Source organism: Lacerta agilis, chromosome 5 (assembly GCF_009819535.1).
Source record: "Lacerta agilis isolate rLacAgi1 chromosome 5, rLacAgi1.pri, whole genome shotgun sequence".
Lineage (NCBI taxonomy): Eukaryota > Metazoa > Chordata > Lepidosauria > Squamata > Lacertidae > Lacerta > Lacerta agilis.
Window position 1 is genome coordinate 75,570,383 of NC_046316.1, and position 22,817 is coordinate 75,593,199.

General features: G+C 46.8%; 1 protein-coding gene across 3 annotated transcripts in view; it reads right to left on the bottom strand.

Moving 5' to 3' along the window:
* The window catches only part of VEPH1 (ventricular zone expressed PH domain containing 1), a 117,191-nt gene that overhangs the window by 10,094 nt on the left and 84,280 nt on the right, over nucleotides 1-22,817 (bottom strand). For 2 of the 3 annotated variants that reach the window (XM_033150513.1, XM_033150512.1), the window contains exon 12: nucleotides 12,139-12,256. In XM_033150513.1, coding sequence (XP_033006404.1) covers nucleotides 12,139-12,256 — 118 coding nt within the window. Of the gene's footprint in view, nucleotides 1-12,138; nucleotides 12,257-22,817 lie in introns of those variants that run through there. The other variant, XR_004426680.1, reaches the window with a different exon arrangement.

Below are 22,817 nucleotides of genomic sequence, written 5' to 3' on the forward strand. Positions count from 1 at the left end.
AAATAACCAATGCCTAACCGCCACCGAGCAAACGAGCTCGCCGCCAACCACTCACAAACCCAGCCCATCCTTCAAGTTTGAAGCCACGGCTTGCAGCCAAGTGTCACACCCCAAAGGTGACAGATGCACCCCATCCGGCCGGAAAAGGGTTATTGCCTTGAAGGTGATTTCTGGGTGCGCGATAACTGCTCCGCCCAACGACAAAACTTTGTGGGCTGCCGCTGCCGTAACCCGCTTCCTAGCGCTTTCTGTAGCCGCGGGACGATGGCTGTCACGCCAGACACGCCTTTGCAAAAAATGTGACCAAAATACTTTAGTGGTCGGCAAAGTCGACACCAGTTCCTCCAAATCCTTCAGGATTAAGGAACGCAACACCAGGCAGCCCACCGAAACCAAGTCATTTTCCCCCAATTGTATCACAATGGCTGAAGGGGGGCCCTCCCTTGCCATGAGAGTCCGCACCATCGGGAGCAGTTCACCCCAAAGCATCCCCCGTCTGGCGAACCAGGACACGTGCACATGCCGAGGAAGACCCAGAGCAGGTCCCATTCCTGATTCACGAGCTCTGACACCGGCCCAGTGGACAATGCTGTGTCCCATAATCCAGACGCGAACCACTGCTAGGCCTAGGAGAGATGAAAAACAGGCAGCATGAAATATGGGAATCTTATGGTCTCCCTCGCACATAGCCCTTATAGGCGTCAGACTTCCACCTTCCCAAATTCTTGATTCTTTCGACCGACAGGCCCCAGTGAGCCGCAGTAGTTGCTGCCCCTATGCGGAAAGAATGGGGGGCAAAGTTGTTAGCCGGGAAGCCACAGGCCGACAGAGCCTTACGCAAAACCATAGCGAACTGTCGCCTCGCCAGTGGGGCGCCGTCCTGATGGATTAGGAATGGGCCGTCCCCAGGGCTTCTGATGGCCATAAACTTGGCCGTATCCTTCACTGGGCACGGGCCGGCCTCTCCAGTAGCCGGAAGGCGGAGAAGCGCGCCCCTGCCCAGCTGGTCCGTTTTTGAATTCCGAATAGTGAGGACCAGCTCCGATGTAGACAAGGCGACGTCCTGCAAAAGCAAACCCCTGGAAACCGCCCCTTGTGTGGCTTCGAGAACCACCTCTCCAACCCGGAGTGCCCCAAAAAATGCGATGGAAAAAGCTGCTGCAAAAAGCCTAGCCTCATACTTGGACCAACAAATGGAAGTTAAAACAGCGCGTATTTTTGTGAGGACATCGAACGTGATGGGCCTTCTGGCTGATGCCCTCGGGGGACGGAGTCGTCCCCAGCCTTCCAATGCTTTACGCACCAGGAAGGATGCGCCAGGGTCCTTGTCAAAGAAAGCTTTTGAGAAAAAGGAGATGGCAGCCGAGTGAATCCGAAGCGTCCTTGGGGCACGTCCCTGCTGAAAAAGATGAGCTAAATACTTAAGCACCTGGGAAGTAGAAGGCGGCGACCGCACCGCCACCTGCCTGGGCAAACCGATAAAAGTTACGAAGTCACTCCAAGCCTTATTGTACGCCCTCAGTGTAGAAGGGGAAAGGGAAGCAGCCACACCTTGCAGAACTAAGTGCTGCCAAGGTTCCAGAGATGGACTGGAAAAAATTCCGGGAATTCCTGGGCCTCTGGAGCCAGGGACCTGAAGCGCTCCATCTGGAAACGGGACAGAGCGTCAGCGATCTCATTAGATATCCCTGGAACAAAACGGGCTGAAAATACAATATTATTCCGCAGGCATTGCAGGACAAAGGTCCTGAGCAGGGCCGATACCCTCGCGGAGCGAGAGGACTGTTTTGCAAGCACTGACACGACGGCCTGATTATCGGACCAAAAACAAACTCGGCGGTCCCTAAACTCGTCCACCCACAGGTGGACGGCGACCGCGATGGGGAAAAATTCGAGGAAAGTTAAGTCACGGGAAATTGCCTCGCCTTGCCACGTAGGTGGCCAGTGTTCGGCGCACCAGCGGCCCTTCCAATACAAGCCGAAACCCAAGGAACCAGCCGCATCAGAATGCACTTGAAAATCGTTGTGCAGGTTCAATGTATCCTGCCACAAGGATACCCCGTTGAAATCTCTCAAGAAAACCAGCCAGTTCCGGAGATCCGATTTGACGTCTGCCGGGAGGCGGGTGAAGTGACGTGGGGAGCGAAGGCCGGCAGTAAGCCTGGCCAATCGGTGACAGAAGGGCCTACCAGGTGCCACAACCCTACAAGCGAAATTCAGGTGACCCAAAAGGGATTGGAGCTGCCTCAACGTCACCTTGCGCAGGGGAAGTAGAGCCTCGATGATCTCCTTCAGATTCACCAACTTGGCATCTGGCAAGCGAGAGGTTTGCGCAACGGTATCCAACTGGATGCCCAGATAAATTAACTGCGTGGACGGACCCTCGGTCTTTCCGGCTGCCAGGGGGACCCCCAGTTCCTCAGTCAGGGCTGTAAAAGCCCGCATCAAGGCTGCGCAATCCTCAGTATCGTGCGCCCCAACCAGCAAAAAATCATCGAGGTAATGAGTCACCCCAGCTAGGCCGGTCTTATGGCGCAAGGCCCAATCCAAAAAAGTGCTAAATGCTTCGAAAGCCGCACAGGCTATCGAGCAGCCCATGGGCATAGCTTTGTCAAAATAAAATGACCCGTTGAACTGGAAACCTAAAAGCCAAAAATCTTGCGGGTGAATGGGTAGCAATCGGAATGCCGATTCTATATCGCATTTTGCGAGCATGGCGCCAGGGCCGTATTTTCTAATCAATTTAATCGCGTGGTCCAAAGAAGCGTATTTGACCGAGCAAAGCTCCTGAGGGATGGCAGCATTTACCGACGTACCCTCCGGACGTGATAAATCGTGAATCAGGCGGAATTCGCCCGGGGCCTTCTTGGGCACAATCCCCAAAGGGGAAAGATGCAAGTTAGGGAACGGGGGAGCGGCAAACGGGCCCGCAATGCGGCCCAAAGAGATCTCTTTAGCAATTTTCCTTTGAGCCACTTCGGGCATTTCCGAAATGGATTTTTGGTTTGCAGGATTGCGTGCCACGGGAGACGAGGCTACCGGAATCCTGAAACCCAGGGAAAAACCTTCCCTTAAATAAGTAGCCGCCTTTTGATCAGGATAAATTTGCAACCAGGGTAAGAGATCAGCGATACGGACCGGGGTGGGGGCCAAAGACACATCTACACTATTTTGCGGCACCTGCTGCTGGTTGAGAGGGGGCTGCCTTAGCAGCGGGGCGCGTGCCCCCCCTTCCCCCCCGAAAGGGCCGTTTTCCCGAAAAACAAGACAAGACGGGATGGTTACCTCCGCACCTGTCACAGACGTGCGGGAATTTGCAGGATGCGCGCTGGCAGGTCCCCTTATTAAAATCCCAGCAACAAATTCTGCGAGGTGCCGGAAAAGCCGCTGCCTTTGCCTTCTGCGGCTCGGGGGTCTTTTTCTCCATAAGGGGGGCCACGTAAGTGGACCAGACGTCAAGATCCCTACGATCCCAACGCGCCGAAGTGATCCTGTGGGCTCTGGTCCTGAACTTTTTATCGTACGTGATTGCCGCCGCCTCCCCCGCCATTGCATAGGCCGAGCGCACGATAGACTGATACACAATCATATGCAGGGCTCGTTTGGGGTAAGCAGCTACAATCACGCCTGCGAACACTTGGAAGCAATCAAGCCAATGCTCGAAAGTCTTCTCCGCCCTATCAAGCCTCGCACGTTTTTTGGCTGAGGCGGTTGTTCTATCCTGCCCATGTGGGCCATCCTCCGGAGGGGCCAGTTTGAAGATGTCCACATAGCGTCCTTCCAGAATTCTAGTGCGAATTTTGGAGGACAAGTGGCAACCCGGTATAATGTCTTTTGTCCTGTTAGTGGACACCATGACCTCAGGTACTGGTGAACCGTCCAAAAATTCCTGAGCGGCTCCATATTTGGCCCGGTGGGCATTCGCCCTCCTGCGCCACGCCCACCTAGGTAGGCCTGAGGCCGTTTCACCGAAACCCCAATAAAGCTTTGAGGAATCCACAGACTCCTCATCCGAACTTGTGGAAGACGAACCTGTAGTTGAGGAGGAAGACCCGTCCCGGGACTTCTTGGCACGCTTCCCGCAGCAATGCTTGTGGCGGCGTTTTCCCCCCTTTGAAGCCTTCCGCGGCATCGGTAGATTGTCCTCGGAGGACGACTCGGACTGACGCCGCTGATGAGAAGCACCCGGAGTGGGTGCCATGGATGCAGCCGTGGTGGTGCCCCTGCTCCTCCCGGACTGGCGCCGACCGCCGCCTTCCCTGTGGCATCGCCTGCCCGAAGAAGCCTGCGTGGCCACGTAGGCGCTGCCTTCCGAAGAGGATCGAGACTCAAGGGCCGGCTGCGGCGTACCTGAAAACAGTAAAACAGAACCAGGCGGAGAAGGTGAATCCCGTGAAGTAGCCACACGGCGCTGCGAACGACCCCCCCGCCTGCCAGTGCCCCGGGCCCGCCCCCTTGTGGCAGTCCTGCGACCGCGCGCCCCCCTCCCCCGGGTGGAAGCCCGGGGAGAGGATGGGCCCGGAGTGGATGGCGCCTGGGCGTCCGAAGACAGGACCCCGGAAGGCGGAATGCCTTCTCCTTCGGCGCTACCCGAGACATCTGGTGAAACAGCGTCGGCCGTCAGCGAAGGCCCTATTTGGGTACTTGATTGCGGCGCGGCACGTTGCATAATGCCGTCCATATCTGATGAAAAGCGGGCCAAGGCTGCCGGATCGCTGGCCAGGCTGGCGACGAAGGACTGAATGCGCTGCATAGTGTGCGCCGGGGATGTAGAGCGCAAAGCCTGGGATGGGCCCTTGATGGCCCTCTTGGACTGGATAGGCGATGCCTGGGTTAAGGGCTCCTCCGACGCCATATAAGCTGCGTGCAATTCACAGGAAAATTGCGACCGCTGAAGAGGCCGGTTGCTACCGGGCCAGCAGGCGTCGCCTCCCGTCCAGCCACAGGAACAGACCTGTAAGGACTTAAGAGACAAACAGCTACAAGAGTAAAATGATTTTTTTTTTTTTTTAACTTAATTAAAATATAAATAACAGATTCAAGCTCCTAGAGGCAACAGTCCAGCTCCAGCAATAAATAAACCAGGCGTAGTAACAGAACCGGCCACCAGAGGGAGCAGAGAAAGCAATTCAATTAAAAAGCTGAACTAAAAAAGGTGCAGTAACCCAGCCGGCCACTGGAGGCAGCAGAGAGTAGCTCAGAAGCTCAGTAAGAGTCCTCCGTGCAGTAAGGCCGGCTGGCCACCAGGGGGCAGCAGTGCCAGAGGATGGCAGCAGCCCTGAAGGAGCACAGCAATGGCGTCCCAGGGATTGAGCCGGCAAGCCACAAGGTAAGGAGGCAGAGACCTCGCTCTACCCCCCTTCCCCAGCGTCGTGAAAGGAACCCAGGCAGGGGAGCAGCGCTGGCCGTTAGAGCGGCCGCGTGGGGATTCCTCGCTGCCCGGGATCGGCGCTAGGAGCCGGCAAGCACGTTTCCAGCCCCCCAGAGGGCCAGGGAAGCCCCGGAGCAGCCGCGGCAGCCGGCACGCTCGTCCCCGGCCCCTCCGAGGCCGGGGAAAGGTCGGAGCAGCCGCGGCGGCCGGCAGGCACGTTTTCGGCCCCCAAGAGGGCCAGGGAAGCCCGGGGCAGCCGCGGCAGCCGGCACGCTCGTCCCCGGCCCCTCCGAGGCCGGGGAAAGCTCGTTTTTGGCCCCGAAACTCCGGAGCAGCTAACTAGAGCGGCCCGGGGCCGCGGCGGAGCAAGGGAGCCGAACCGGGCACGAACGGCCGCTCCCGCAACAGCGAGCAAAGCCCGGCAACAACACGGGGCGGCGGGGAGGGGACAACAGTGCTGATCGCTGGAGCGGGCGCAGCCAAGGCAATGGGGCCGGCCCGCGCTTCCAGCTGCGCAAGGGGGTAGCGGCCGAAGCCACGAGCAAGCCGCGGATGCGGCACCGAGACCGGCGAAAGCCTCCGCGTAACGCGGCGCCAGCCGGGCCAAACGGCGAGGCGGGAGCGGCAAACAGAGGGGGCCTAGGCCCTAGCCGGGGGCCGGCTCGCCCGCCACGCGTAAATGGCGCCCGCCCACCCCCGGCTCGCAGCGTCTCGTGCCTGCAGCGGGGGCGAAACGGTAAGGCTAAATCAACGGCTAAATGGGGGGGCGCCGCTCGTGGGAAGGGGGATTGGGAAGGCAATGAAAGGGGTCTATAAGGGGTGGGGGCAAGACAGCGAGGGATAAGGGCAGAAAGTAATTAACCTGAGCGAAGGAGAGCGAATTAAATGAGGGTAGCGAAGTAAACGAACAGAAAAAGGGGAATGATACAACCGTTCGGCTGAAACGCGGCTCTCTGCTAGGCTCAGGACTGAAGAGATCCAGATCCGATGCACGCAGCAAAGAGGGGCAGTTACTAAGAACGCCCAGTATATATACCCCTGACCTGTCCGTCAACATTTTGCAACATACTAATCTCCCCAACAACTGCCTCGGCCCCTATCAATACTCTAGCTAACAGATTAGATCCCTCCCCCCAACTTTAGCAGGGTGTCTTGCTAGGCCCCAACCGCAACACGTGCTCTCTATGAAGGAGAACACGCTTTGCCAGCTGAAGTTACTGTCAAGGGTACAAAATGTCCTGAAACAAGTCTTGAAATTCCTGACACAGCTACCATAAATCACCCAGCTCCAGAGTTTCATTAAACCAAATTATTCTCTTATGAGTTTGTGCAAATGAGGATGGCACCGGTGGATTTACTGGAAGGTGGAACTAGCAGTGATGAGAAGTCCTTGGCTGGCTGTGCTTTGATCCCTGCCCCTGGGATTTGAGGATGTGGTCACTGGATGATGAACACATGTGCGAACTCATCATCCAGTCACCTACAGCTGTCTTCTAAACCACACTTCTCAGGCTGGGCACCCCACTGGCCAGACCATTATCTCCATATACCCCCGTAGGCCAAGTCTGACATGTGTGCAGGGTTTTGTTCACATGGTTTGCACTGCTTTTGTTCACATGGTTTGCACTCAAGCAAAATGGGCAGCAAAGTGTGCTTCCCAGGTGCTGGTGGTCAGCTGATATTCAGTGCAAGGTAAGTGCTGAGCATAGGGTTTCCCGGGGCTGAATTTCAGCTGACAGCACTTGGTAAGGGCTGTGCAAGGGGCTTTGTAGGGACCACTGGTCAGCTGATCAGCAGGGCCAACAAAGCTCCGTTTTTCCAAGTTCCCTCTTTACCTGGATCCACACTTGATAACATTTATGAGATTAAGTGTGGGGCAGGACGGCATGGCTTGGCTGAAACAGCTTGGCCTAGTTAAGCCTGCAGGTCAGAGGTCCTTCAGCCTTGCAGTACATAAAGCACTGGTTCAAAGTCCTTGCATTAATTTACAAAGTCCTGAGCAACTTAGGCCCAGGGAACCTTAGGGACCACCTGAACCTTTACACCCCACCTTTACACCTGCAGGAGCACTGTTCCCTGAGCTGCCGATGTTCATCTGACGACAACAAGGAACCTAGTCTTTTGTGTCTTCAGTCTGCCAATAGAGAGTCAGCAGGCACCTTCGGTGACAACTTTTAAACACCTGCTGAAAGCTCTTCTATTCTGTCAGGCCTTTGCAGGCAATTAAGAATACACCTTTTCATCAAATCTGACTTCTGGTTTTAATTTTTTTATATGTAGTTTTTACTGTATGGTTTTATGCACGTCTGTTGTAAACAGTTTTTTTTTAATGAATAGTGGTGCACAAATATTTTTTTAAAACGTATATTTGGAAAGCTGGAGATCGGGAACACTCAGAGGTGATAGAATCATAGAGTTGGAAGAGACCACATGGGCCATCCAGTCCAACCCCCTGCCAAGCAGGAAACGCCATCAAAGCATTCCTGACAGATGGCTGTCAAGCCTCTGATTAAAGACCTCCAAAGTAGGAGACTCCACTACACTCCTTGGTAGCAAATTCCACTGCCGAACAACTCTCACTGTCAGGAAGTTTTTCCTAATGTTTAGGTGGAATCTTCTTTCTTGTAGTTTGAATCCATTGCTCCGTGTCCGCTTCTCTGGAGCTGCAGAAAACAACCTTTCACCCTCCTCTATATGACATCCTTTTATATATTTGAACATGGCTATCATGATACCAGCCAAGTGATAGACTTGGCTGGTAGCAAAACACAACACGAGACAAGATGCAGGGATTAAAGGACCAGTGGGTGAACCACATAGACCACCTTGAGCTCCTTGGAGGAAAACATGGGATAGAAATGCAAAGGGGTGAGGCATGTACAGAGCTGTGCATTGTATGTCTCTGATTGGATTTTAGTGCAGAAATCCCTTTTAAAACCCAGAACTCACATTCAATCCCAGTTCGTAACATAGGACCAAACATTTAGTTTTGATTATATACATTTCTGACTCCCCACTGTCTGCAGTCTGCATTTCTCCTAGCCTCCTCCTTTCTTCTTTCCTTTGCTTTTCCCCTTTCCCCTTCTTTTAAGAAAACTTAAACAAACAACACAAATGGCTGTAGTGTCACTGGGTGTGACCCACCTTAGGGCGGGTCACGACCCATCAGCTGAAGACAAAGGGCCTAATGGATATCAGTAGTCTCTAACATGTATTTCCAGGGTGAGGAGTCCAGCTGCCTGTAAAATAATATGCTCCCCATCTGGCAGATGACTACTCAAAAAATAAACCCATTTCATTTTTTTGCTATGACAGCAGGAAATGAGCAAAGAAAGCCCCCAATATGGTGAGGTTTCTAATGTCAAACATTTTGATTCAATATGTTCCACACTGGAGTGTTTGCAGAATATATATATATATCCTTGAAAGTGGCTACTTTTAAATAATAACTAAGAGAGACAGGAACTGGCAAAACCATACATTTAAGTCTTTTAAACAGACATTTTATGTCTTTTTAGCTGAACAATTTTCCTTAAGAACTATCAAAAGCAGACATAGCATTCCATTTAGGAAATTCAATATGTTCGGAGTCTACTGAAAAAATTATGAATGCAGGCTTTTAATGACCTTTAGATTCCTCATTGATTTAGCTGCAGTTGCACATGCAACCGAATTAATTAATCAAAATAATTTGTTACTCCCCCAAGAGTTAATATTAGGCCCGTAACAATATTTTCTGATTTCAAAATTTGCTTTGAAAGTAGTACATTTGATGCAGCCTGAGAGATTGCTGAAAGAGGATCCACCAAATGGAATATTTGATTTGTTTCGTTGCTGACTAGCACACTTTTGTTTCTGTAGTGACAACTCTTCAGTTCCCAATTCCATTCTTCTTTTCCTGCACTTGGCTTCATTCGTCCACACAGCTGTTTAATTTACTGATTATTTACTTACAACTTTTCTGTGACGATATATTGGGCATATTGGGCAAAGTGTTGGCACAGCACTGTCAAAAGTACACCAGTTGGCACAGCTGTGAGCAAATTGAGCCATGAACCAGGAATTGGAAATTTGCCACTTTCCAGAACTTGCTGTAATATCATTCTTATCATCCCTGGGCTGCTAGATGCTGGTTGGACCTAATCGAAGTCCAACATGTTCCTGCCATAGATAGTGAAGGATAAGAAGAACAGAAATGGTGCTGAGAAGAACAGCATCAAAACTGAATGAATGTTGAACATATTATCATGAAACACTGAAAAATAACAAAAACGGATAGCTGCTTTTTGACACTTGCAAAACGAGGGAAGCCATTTTGTCTCAGTCATAGTTTCTACATTCTACAATGGCAGGAATGAAAAGAGATTTGCCTGTTGTCCAATACAGTACTTTCCAGTGCATTTTCCCACCACTTCCCTTATTACCAAAAGGTTCGGTTTGGGGGGGGGGGAGAGAAGCAGGTTTGTTATGGAAGAGTGGCAAAACAACTTTAATTGCCCAACCTCAATTTGTCACTATGAGATTGAATCCCACATGAAAACAGCAACATTCTGGATTTGCCCTATATTTCACTTGGGTCTGTAAGATCAGCCGGAAAAACTATCTGGGGCCCAAACAGCTCCCTAGATCCATGGATGGAGCTTGTGCTGGCTTAGTGGAATTCTTTCCTTTGAACAACTCACATGGTGGAGTGCCTGTTTGTTTGGAAAAGAAATGGGACTATTCAAGAATAAGTTATTGGTTTCTATTATCCCCAGGTATACAGAAGTACATAAGTTTACAATTTATATATATGGTACAGAAAAGCTTTAAAACCAAAGAAAGATCAACAAGCACCTGTAAACTTCCAGTACTTATTTAACATTGATGACATAACTGTGATGAGCCCATAGAAATAACTCACCTCATTGTCCAGAGATGGAACTTCTGGATTTACATTAGACACTAAAAACAGGAACTCTTGTTTTTGTGGTTATGTTTTGTTTAGGAGATGGGGTAAACATGACAAAATGATGCCACAAATCCTGATCACTGTCCCCCCCCCTCCATGATTGCCTACTGCCCCTGTCCAGAAAGTATGATTCTATAATATTCTGTGCACGCCCCACTGGCCTCAAACTGTTCTTAAAATGTCCAACAGTTGTAAAAGTAGTCTGTGATGTGGAATTGGGTCCACTCTTTGAGAAGTATAAGTAAAAATGCCCTTGACTTGATTATTTGTTGGATCCTGGCCATTTTCAAGTCTGCAATACACAGGCACCTAAACAGCTGCTCTTCGTGGGTTGTCTTGTATCTCATAACAATTATGTTTCCTTTCCCTGGAATGGGATGAATTTTGGTGACTGAAGGTAAGCTGGGTTTTAGCAGCCCTAGTTTTTATTTAGATTTTAATTGGTAATTTAGATGTCCTCAATTTAAATTATTGTAAGTTAAACTCTCAGGATTGGTTAGGAAAACCTTTCAAACACCTAATTAATTTCTTGTAAGTAAGCAACTTCTTATTTTCTCAAGTTCTATTAATTTCACTGGAACATGCTTCCCTGTAGATGTGCTTAGGATTTCAGTCTTAATTTATTTTGTCCAGGGATTGCATAAGAAAAACTGCTTAATCGAGCAATGACTCTGTCTAGATCATACCCTTCAGCAGATGTGCTGCTGAATAAAATGAACCCAGTTTTCTTTGAAAAAAATGCCGCAGAATTAATTATGACTTGTGCTAAACCGAGTTGGGTAAAATACAATGAAAAGCACTTCACACAAATGCAAAACTCTCTGATGATGTTAGTGAAAATTTAGAAAGTCTTCAACTCTGTGTAATAGCCAACAGTCAGCATTAGAAAGTTGTCCAAACTCCCTAATTGCCAGCTGTTTCCACCCTGCTGTATGATTTCAGTAGTGTCACATCTTCAGATGGCAACTCATTTTAATTGGCATCTGTTTTCCCCCTCATATCTCCATCTGTCCCAAACCATGAAATGTTTTTTTTTGTGCAAACATGCTGGCCCAAAAGAATAATTGGTGTAAGTCCATTTAACTGAGCCACACCCCAAAGAAGCAGAAATCAGTAATAAAGCAAGCCAAGTCCTTATAGGAATTAGAGCTCATCATTTACCAATGGGAAGCCAACCAACAGGCTTTGCAAATTACTTATCAAAAATCATTATTATGGCTTTGCTGGGCATGGTTTCATTAGCTTCAATATTTTTAAATGGACACATGAAACTTGGATAGGCACACTTGCATATGCACACTAGTTAAATCCTCCAGTAATTTAGCCCACTACTTCCAGCAACATCTGGAGGGCCAAAGGTTCCCCATCTCTGCTATAGAGAGATAAAGTATTGCATTATATTTGTGTATATCAATGCTGGGGTTTTCTTTACCACAATTCTCCCCATGTAAATGCTCCAGCACCTTGATGACGTGGCATGCAGATTTGCAGTTTGCCCTTTGAATTAAGAAGTACTGGCTTCCTGATTTGGTGAATTTCCACCAAAACATTCAGCTGAGATGCAACACACAGTGGAATTCTAAGCAGCTGTCCTTGGGAGAAAGTCCTATTGAATTCAAGGAGATCCCCTCCTTGTAAATGTGCTTTAGGATTGCAGCTGTAAGTGACTCTCCATTTGTACACATTCATTACAGACATTAATGGTTTGGTCGCCTAATTCATATCGTCTGCACAGAGCAGCCCTCAGCACTGTCAGATTCTGAACATTTTTACTTGTGTATCTCACTACTACAGGAAAAAAAAAAACTCTTGTTACCTGTTGCTTTTTCAGGGTTATTACACATGAAGCACTGCCAAGCCCTTGCTTCCTCGCTGTAACCAAATAAATCAAAGAACCTCACTTCTTCCAGATGTATCCGCACATGGTCCAGATCCTAGGCAAGTAACAAAAAAAGAAAACCGGGGGGGGGGGGGAGACACCAACCCTGTTAGGAACAGACTTGACTGATGTGCAGTTTATTACCTGCAAAATAAAAAGTAATAAGGTTAAGTACTTCTAGCAACGGGAACTGAAAGTAAAAGTTTATAAGCAATGGGAACTGAAAGTAAAAGTTTATAAGCAATGGATTCAAGCCTGCAGTCTCGTATAATATAGCAATTATGCTGTGTGCTGTTCTGCAACTACTCCATTCAACGCTTTGGTGATGGACTAATGAAATTTAAAAAAGCTGTACAGAGTGCAGACCTAGCACTATGTCTGATCGCCTGGAAAGTGATTCTCCTGGAAAGTGGCCCTCCAACTGAAAATGGCTTCTCAGCCCTGCCCCACAGTGATTATTTTAGAGATCCTCAGTGTTGCAGATTAGTCCAAACTGAATGGTCTTCACTTTTGTACTAATGACAGGCTGTGAAGATGTCATTGTGGACTGCAGAGGATCCATGCTGCTTTTTGCTGGGCTATCTGGCATCTAGTGATGAACACGTGTCTTTTAGGATGTCCTCATACTAACGGGACGTGGGTGCCGCTGTGGTTTAAACCACTGAGTCTCTTGGGCTTGCCTATCGGATGGTCGGCAGTTTGAATCCTCGCGACAGGGTGAGCTCTCGTTGCTCAGTCTCAGCTCCTGCCAACCTAGCAGTTTGAAAGAACATCAAAGTGCGAGTAGATAAGTAGGTACCGCTCCGGCGGGAAGGTAAATGGCGTTTCCGTGTGTTGCTCTGGTTTCGCCAGAAGCGGCTTAGTCATGCTGGCCACATGACCCGGAAAAACTGCCTGCGGACAAACGTCGGCTCCCTTGGCCAGTAAAGCGAGATGAGTGCCGCAACCCCAGAGTCATTCGCGACTGGACTTAACTGTCAGGGGGTCCTTTACCTTTTTAATACTAACCCAGCAAAACAAAATATTTTGAAGCTAAATTCATAGAATCAGTTGGAAGGGACGTCATCTAGTCCAACCTCCTGCAATGCAGAAATCTCAGCTAAAGCATCCATGACAGATGGCCATCCAACCTCTACTTAAAAACCTCCAAAGAAGGAGAGTCCACAACCCACCGAAGGAGACTGTTCCACTGTTGAACAGCTCTTACTGTCAGAAAGTTTTTCCGAATGTTTAGTCGGAAATTCCTTGTAACAGGCTGAATTTTATTAGAACAAGATCTTTTAGCTTGATGACAAAACAGAAATGCCATTTTATCTTCCACAAGAAACTTGTTCAGAGTTTTCTCTTCTTCCCCCTTTAGGGGAACTGTTACCTAGATTTTGTTGACGCCTTAAAGGACACAGAGCAAGATTTCCTTCACAAATGACAGCATGAGCTAACACAAATGATTTCTAAATGAATCGCAAGGAGGTCGCCGTGTTTGTTTAAAAAGTAACATAGCCTATGTACTTTCATAAATATCCATGAAGCAATTGACCGGAAATCTGTTAGGAAATAAATACATCTGGAAACATTTTACTTACCAGAATATTTGAACTACGTTATAAAAATATTTTCTGCGGTATGTGCATACTGAAGAGTACAACACAACATTCTTTGCTAGCTAATTTCTTTTCTTTTTTTTAAAAAAAGACTCTGTTTAACCCATATGCACTGATTTGGCCACATTCTGCAGTCTGTTACAATTATACAAGTCATAAACCCTTTCACTGAAGTCACTGGGGTATGTTCTTCTGCCAGAGAAATTTGCTGATTGTGTAAACTTCAAATTTACATGAGTGGGAAGTAAAGAGAAAAAGGGGGGGGGAGGGGGAGAGAAGAACCTCTCACCAGAATTTAGCACTAGCAATTTTTAAAAATATATCTAACTTAATATATCACCTGTGCATGTATTTACTCAGAAGTAAATTTCATTGGGTTTGATTGGGCTTATTCCCAAGAAAGTGTTGCATAGGATTTCATTTTAAGAATAACAGGCTATTATTGTCAGGTAGCTGCATAATAAAACACTTGCTGTGTATGATTGACAATATGATAAATTGAATTTCATCCTTGTATTTTGTTTATTTTATACTAGGGGCTGTGCCCTAGCTCATGTTTCCTGCCAACCTCCCTAGACATCATTTTTGCTCCTTTTAATTGACAGGTGGGTTGTGCTCAGGATAGCATGTATGTTTCTTTCAGTGTCCATTTAATGCTCACAACAATCCTAGGAGGTAGGTGGTCCTCTCAAACCTTGGCTGAACCTGTATTTTCCCTTCAGGTTAGGGGAAGCCAGGCAATGGTGACTGGCCCAAGGTCAACCAGAAAGCTTCATGACTGGAAGACGAACCCAGTTCCCCCCATGCTGCCTCTTAATCACACCGATACCTGATTCTTCCTCCAAGGAGCTCAAGGAAGCTTACACATGGTTCCCCAGCAGTCTCCTAACTGAGCAGCTTACAGAACTAGGCCTGCTTAACCTCAGTAGAACCATGTGCCTTTCAGCCACTCTTGTTTCAACAAATTATTCCATGACTGGCTTTCCAAATATGTTTCTCTTTGGCTGACAAAGCAGTTGCATGAGCCTCCAGTTTGGATTTGGCAGAGGTGCTTAACTCTTTCCTCACAATATCCTAGTAACAGAAATGTCCATCTAATGCACTGCTTTTTCTTGTATACATTTCATAATAGTTTGGGAGGAGATTTCCATCAGGGAAACGGCACTCCACGTAGGTGGGATAGTAAAAGTCATGGTTTAACAAACCATAGTTTAACAAATCACGGTTTAGCATTATGCAGACTTGGGCATCAAGTGATGGGCAATGCAAAACTGCGTCCTCACTAGTCTTTGGTACAAAGCACAATCCATTTTTTAAATCCCTTCAGAGCATCCATGTGCATTTTTGAAAGCTACAGCAAAAGCTGGCATACGTCCAGGTTGAGGGAACTATGCCAAATAACTGATAGACAGGATGGATAAGGTCTTCCCTACCTCCTGAGTAGTTGTGACAAATGTTTAAAAATGCTATTTCAATTGGCTAGGGTAAAATGAAACCCCAGCAAAGAGCAGTTTCTTTAACCAGACTGCCCAGCATTCTAAATTTCTCTGACTGATATAAAACATCTGGCTGTCTCTGATGAAATGTAACAGAGTAGTGTAGTTGACATGCTTTATTATGATAGGATGGACTAGTTGTAAATTAAAATAAAAACACAAAAAGCCCAGATTTAGTAAATCACCATTCGCAAGTTTTCTTTGCTGTTTATCAATTTGCCTTTTCATGTTCCATCTTCCATTAAAAGGTCTTTCCCCCCCGGAAGACCTTGCTTGAGCTGCAAAATTGGCATTCCACAACTGAAGCCAATGGGGTACAAATAATTCATGTCATAAAAACTTAAGAAGAGACCTGGATCAGACTAAAGGCCCATCTAGCCCAGCATCCTGTTCTTACAGTGGTCAAACAGATGACTCTTGGATGCCCACAAGCAGGACCTGAGCCCCACAACAGCACTCTTCCCACTTGTAATCTGCAACAGCTGGCATTTAGAGGCATACGGTCTCTGACATTGGCAGTAGTACACAACAATCATAGCTAGTAACCATGGACTCGTCTAATTCTCATCTAAAGCCACCTAAGTTAGTGGGTATCATTACATTTTGTGGTGGTGCATTTCATACTTCAACTGTGTGCTGAATAAAGAAGCACAGTCTTACCTTGGATGTCGAACGGAATCCGTTCCAGAAGTCCGTTAGACTTCCGAAACGTTCAAAAACAAAGATCCTGCAGCCAATCAGAAGCTGCGGAAGCCCCGTTGGGCATTCGGGTTCCAAAAGAACGTTCGCAAACTGGAAAAATCACTTCTGGGTTTGCAGCGTTCGGGAGCCAAAACATCCAAGTTGCAGGGCGTCCGGGATCCAAGGTGTACGACTGTACTTCATTTTTCCTGTTCTGAATCTTCCAACATTCAGCTTCATTGGATGTGTCCGCATTCTAGTATTATATGAGAGGAAGAAAAACTTCTCCCCGTCTACTTTCTCCACACCATGCATCATGTTTTCTTTCCAAGCTAAAAAGCCTAAGATGTTATAATTGAACCTTTTCTATAATATTCTTTTTGAGGTATGTGACTAGGATTGTACACAGTGTTCCAAGTGCAAACTATAGATTTGTACAATGCCCATTATATTGGTAGTTTCATTTTCAGCCCCTTTTCCCAGGTGGAAAAAGGCCTGCAAGGTAGGGAGCAGGTCTTCCAGGAATCACAGCCAATATGTTAAAATAAGTTTAAAAGCATCAGTCTCAACAGTCTCAACTGAAATTCTTGAGTGCACCACAGGTTCCTCCTCTGTGAGAAATATAAAATGATACCTGCTCTGTACGTCTTGTTCTTTAAACAGTTACTGATCTGTAAGAGGACATGTCATTTGATCTCATGGCTACTAAGCTTACCGTACTTTCCTGTGTACAAGACTGTGTTTTTTCCTTTAAAAATCATGCTTAAAAGTGGGGGTTGTCTTATACATGGGTGGTGCATACGGTAGCACTCAACAACTCTGGGCAATACTCTGCAAAAAAAAGTTCAACAACTCTGTGCCATATCCCCCCATTTTCTTAATTTAGTCCCCCCCAAATAGAGGGCATCTTATATATGGAGGTGTCTTACAGACAGAAAAGTACGGTACTTGGGAGTCTTTGGTGAGGAATTTGTTGAAAGTCCAAGTTCCCAGTCTGGCTCCATGGACTGGTAAGATGTATCTTGTACTTGGTATCTTCTCAATAGACTTGTAGAGTTGGAAGGGGTCCCAACCCCTGAAATGCAGGAATCGCAGCTAAAGAATCCCTGACATACGGGCATCCAACCTCTGTTTAAAAACCTCCAATGGAGGAGAGTCCATCACCTTCTGAGGTTTCCACTGTCAAACAGCTCTTATCATCAGAAAGCTCTTCCTAATGTATATCCATAATTTCCCCTCCTGTAATTTGAATCAACTGGTTTAGGTCCTACATTCTGCACCAACAGGAAACGAACTTGCTCCATCTTCCATGTTAACAGCCTTTCCGGTGTTTGAAGATGACTATTACATCACTTCTCAGTCTTCTCTTCCCCAGGCTAAGCATACTCAGCTCTCTCAGCCGTTCCTGGTAAGGCTTGGTTTCCAGACCCTTCGTCATCTCGGTCATAAAATCATAGAGTTGGAAGAGACCACAAGGGCCATCCAGTCCAACCCTGCTCTGTACACGTTCTAGCTTGCCAATATCCTTCGTAAGCAGCAGTGTGTTTCTACAGCACTATGAGGAGGAGCAGAAATTGGTAACCCTAGAAGCAGGAATGATGTGGGACTGAAGAACTTCATGCTGACAGCATTAACACTGGCATGCACCCTGCACATGCCTCACTGTCTGCATGACTGTCTGCAGTGCACATATTCATGCATCCCTGCAGACTGACGGCAAATGCTGTTCAAACCACAGGGAGTGGGGGAGATCAGATTCATATCAGAAGCACATAGGTACAGATCTAATCTTTGCAAAATCTTTTGATGTGGTCCAGATGTTCTCTTGGAGAGCTTACATGAAAATTGCATCTCATCGCACCTGAAACTCTCTGGGCCTAGTTATTTACCCTATAAAGCACAAAACACTTAAGTCAATACTGTAGAAATCCATGGGACTAAGGCTGCAATCCCAGACTTCCTTACTTGGAAGTTAGTCACAGTGAAAGCAATAAACCTGATTAGGATTGGGTATCCTCCTGCTCATTCTGCTGCTTATAGCCCCCGACTTCTGGCCCAAAGTCTTGCCCTGACAGTGTCACTGCTGGGCTCTAACAGTGACTGGAAATGACTCCATCTGGAGGGAGAAGTAGAAGAAGAAGAGTTTGGATTTGATATCCCGCTTTTCACTACCCGAAGGAGTCTCATAGCGGCTAACATTCTCCTTTCCCTTCCTCCCCCACAACAAACACTCTGTGAGGTGAGTGGGGATGAGAGACTTCAAAGAAGTGTGACTAGCCCAAGGTCACCCAGCAGCTGCATGTGGAGGAGTGGAGACGCGAACCCGGTTCACCAGATTACAAGTCTACCGCTCTTAACCACTACACCACACTGGCTCTTAACCACTACACCACACTGGGAGGTGAAGTGGGAGGGGAGGGGGGGTCAGCACTCCTTCCAGAACTCTGTTTGTTTTCTAAAACATCCTCTGTGTCCCCAGCTTTGTACATAATTGAAGTTGAACTCCATTGAAACTGACAAGTTTTCTGCTTTCAGCTCTACTTTGGCTCTGATGTTTGGCTCTAGTTTTGGCTCGTTTTTCGTAGGATGAAGATATGCAACCACTTTCAGCGATAGCCAGCTTGTGATAGGCTTCCCCCTGCTTCCTCAGCATCAGGGAATTCCCAGTAAGAGAAAATAGCCATGAAGTGTTATTTTGTTTTTGTTTTTAAAAACACACAAAGCCCACCCTTCAGAAGCTCAGTTGGCAAACAGAGGAGGTAGAAGGAGCTTCCAAAGTTTTCTACAAGGGATTAGCATGCTCCAGTTCTGCAAAAACGAGACGGCTGTACCGATAAGGAGACTCAGCACATATTTTTACAGAAAGTGAGCAACAGGACAAGCTTGTTCATCTTTCTTATGAACCCTTGTCCTGCTCCTAATATAATGCAACTAATACATTTGAGAGCAATAGCAATAGCACTTGCTGTTGCTGCATGTTCAATGTCTTTGGGGAATTTTACACGATGTATTGGAATTCTGGCCAAGAAGGATTTCACTTTCCTAAGCACTTTCCTCTCTCTTGGTGGTTCCCTCAGTCGAGTGCTGTGTCTCTAAAGCTCAAACTACACATTACGCAGAGTGCCACCCTCAACTTTCTGCATTGTTTAAAATCCAAAATGAGCTTGGGTAGGCTATGGATCAGGGAGTAAGGAAGGGAAGACTGTGTGACCTTTCCACTCTAGTCGCTTTCCAGCTCCAAATCCCTCTCCCCATGCTGCTTTGCTGTCTATACTTTACCCAAAGTTAAAGGGAAGATCTAGCAGATCAAAGCATCACTGGGATTTGTGTGATTTTCCAGCTGAAAGCACCAGGAAATGTGAAGAAGCTTCTCTCCCAATGTCCTATGCTCAGATACAACCCCTGCTACACCTCATAGGGTTAAGAGCCAGGGTGGTGAATGTTGAACAAGGCTTAGCATATTAGCATGCTATATTAAACTAGGAGAAGAACAATCCTTGGTCAAGTTTTTGCTCAGATATAGGGATTCGAACCGCCAACCTTCTGATCGGCAGGCCCAAGAGGCTCAGTGGTTTAGACCACAGCGCCACCCGCATCCTACTACAACTACTACATCCTTGTCTTGGGTCTGGTAGCAGCAGCTACTACTGCTACTAACTCATGGAACTCAGTCAAATATTTAAAGGTAAAGGTAAAGGGACCCCTGACCAATAGGTTGAGTCGCGAATGACTCTGGGGTTGCGGTGCTCATCTTGCTTTACTGGCTGAGGGAACCGGCATACAGCAAAGCAGAGCAGTGCACAAAAATGCTGTTTACCTTCCCACCGGAGCGGTACCTATTTATCTGCTTGCATTTTGACATGCTTTTGAACTGCTAGGTGGGCAGGAGCAGGGACTGAGCAATGGGAGCTCACCCCGTCACGGGGATTCAAACCGCCGACCTTCTGATCGGCAAGCCCTAGGCTCTGTGGTTTAGACCACAGCGCCACCCGCGTCCCTTCAGTCAAATGTTTAGCAGCAAATATAATAAAATCTATTTCACTGAGATTTCCAAAGACACTTCAGTTCTCTCAATAAGAATGCAAAGTATTTTTTTAACCCCCCCCAAAAAAACTCAAAGCCACACATTATTTCCTTGTCCTATTTTATACTTCTCTTCAAAGGAAACCCCACCCAAGCTTTTTCTAAGCAGAAAAAAACATGTTGCTTTAAATTCAGTCCCATGTCGAATGCTTCTACTCCCATCTCTTGTCATGAGGCCTTTCCAGCACAGCTGGAAAGTTAGGATTGGAGGAGTGAGGATTGCTTCTAAAATGTCCCAACATGGCATTAGGAGTATGCTTGTCCCCTGAGCAGTTTTGCTGTTTGCTGCTGTTTATTTCACTGTGTTTTTATGTAAGTTCTGGACACAAAGTGAGTCTCTTGTTTGTATAAAAAAAATATTTTTTTACTTATAACATTTTTGTTCAATTTGTGGGGACATTGGGAGGACTTAAATTATTTTTTTTGTTTACTGTTTTTTTTAAATTCTCACTAATCTCTATTTACACATGTATTTCCTATATCTACATAAAATGTGTAAGTGAGAAAATGAATGTAAAACACTTGTTTATGTCATACATGTTATGTTGATAAAAATGAAAAATTAATAAAAAATATTGTGCAAATAAATAAATAAATAAATTATTATTTTTGAATGTGATGGTCAATCCTACAGCAGTTTAGCCTCATTCAGACTAAAGTTGCTATTTCCTGGTCTTCATGTTTTCTGGATCTTTTCTGTCTGAAAGTTTTAGAAAGCAGCATCTCCCCTTGCTTGAATTCAATTATGCAATTTTACGTCAGGGTTGTGCATATGTGTTTGTGTGCAGTTTTTCTTTTTTAAAAAGAAAACTGAAGGTAGTTAAGACTTACTTCAAATACATTATTTAAAAATCCATGCTGGTCACGTGTGTGAACCCCAATTAAAGGCTAATAGCTTTGACCAGAAATCTTTCGCTTTGCTTTGAAACAGAATTCTTTTCCCATCTTTGAAATTGCCATTGCTTTGAAGCAGGGATATTTTTAAAGGGCAAAGGCTGACAGGACAGAGCGTGCACAAATCATTACCCCTGCAGGTGTCAGTGCCATAGCCCACAATTATGTGAATTTGCAAAAGGCAGCTAAACAATACATTATGGCAGCTTCTTCTTAGTCTCCTGTTTCAAACTATTCTCTCTCTTCTTGTAAATAAGAGCAAAAGCCAAGTACCATTTTCATTTTCCATCCAGGTATCAATTGCATGTGCAAGGGATAATGGACAAAACTCAACGACCTTTCAAAAAACAGTACAGAGGACATCAATGCAAGCACTGCCAAGTTCAGAAACTTATTAAACTTAGTTTAAGCAATAGGATAGAAGTGTATAAAAGTATTCATGGCATGGATAGTGGACAGAAAAAAGTCCCTCCCCACTTTATTATTATTAATAGAATTACTATTGTTATTTAAATTTGTATACTGCCCATCACCCGAAGATAACAGGGCGGTTCACAACAGATAAATACAAAATGAGAAAACAAAATATATAATAAAACAAACGAAAAACCCCTCCCACATTTGAAAGGTCATTGTTGTTGTTGTTGTTTAGTCGTGTCCGACTCTTCATGACCCCATGGACCAGAGCACGCCAGGCACTCCTGTCTTCCACTGCCTCCTGCAGTTTGGTCAAACTCATGTTAGTAGCCTCGAGAACACTGTCCAACCATCTCATCCTCTGTCATCCCCTTCTCCTTGTGCCCTCAATAGAAGGTTTAATTAGCTAAAGGCTGGTTATAGAGGAACACTTTGCCTAGCACCTAAAGATATGTAATGAAGACACCAGGCAAGCCTCCCTGGGGAGAGCATTCCACAAACGGGGAGCCACAGCAGAAAAGGCCTGCTCTCATGTTGCCACTCCCTGGACCTCTTGTGGAGGGAGCCCACAAAGAAGGGCCTCAGATGATGATCACAGGGTCCGGGTTGGTTCACATGGGGAGAGGCAGTCCTTGGGAACTTGGGGACATCAAATTAAGCTGAATGTTGGAAGATTCAGAATAGGCAAAAGAACGTACTTCTTCAAACAGTAAAACTACGGGATTCGCTCCTGCCAACTTGGACGGTGTTGATGAATTCATAGAAGATATGGCTATGTTCCACCTCCACTGTCAGAGGCAGTATAGTTATGATGCCAGTTGCTCTCCCTGGTGGTATCAGAGACGTTACCTTCCTGACAAGCAGCTAAAACGCAGACACAGAGGAAGATGAGACAGACAGTGAGGACTTCCTAAGGGAGGGGGGAGAAGCAGTGAGCAGCAGTAATTTGACCCCTGCACACAGAGAGAACGAGAGGGAGTCACAGAGTGCAGGAATGCAACTTGCCAGCTCCGATAATGACACTACAGAGGAAGAAGGGGAGATGGGGGGGGGACCCATAGATGAACTCGGTTAGCAGAAAGGCGCATGTCGGGGAGAAAAAGAAGGTGGGGGCTTTCCTGTTGGGGGCAGAAGAAGAGGGCAGATTCGGCAACTATCAAGCGAGGATAGTCTGGAGCTCTCTGTAATGCACCAATAAATCTTAAATAATTTCTGTCGGAGCTCGCGTCTTGTGTGGGAGACACCCCGAACCTGACAGGTGGAGGGAAGCGTGCTGCTGAGCTCAGATTCTGTTTTCAGGCTTCCCATAGGAATCTTGCTGGCCATGGTGAGAACAGGATGCTGGATCAGATGGGCCACTAGCCTGATCCAGGAGGCTTTTCTTATGTTCTAACACCCTTTGCCACTATGCCCCAGTCATGGAGGGTGGGCCTATTGGGTGGTA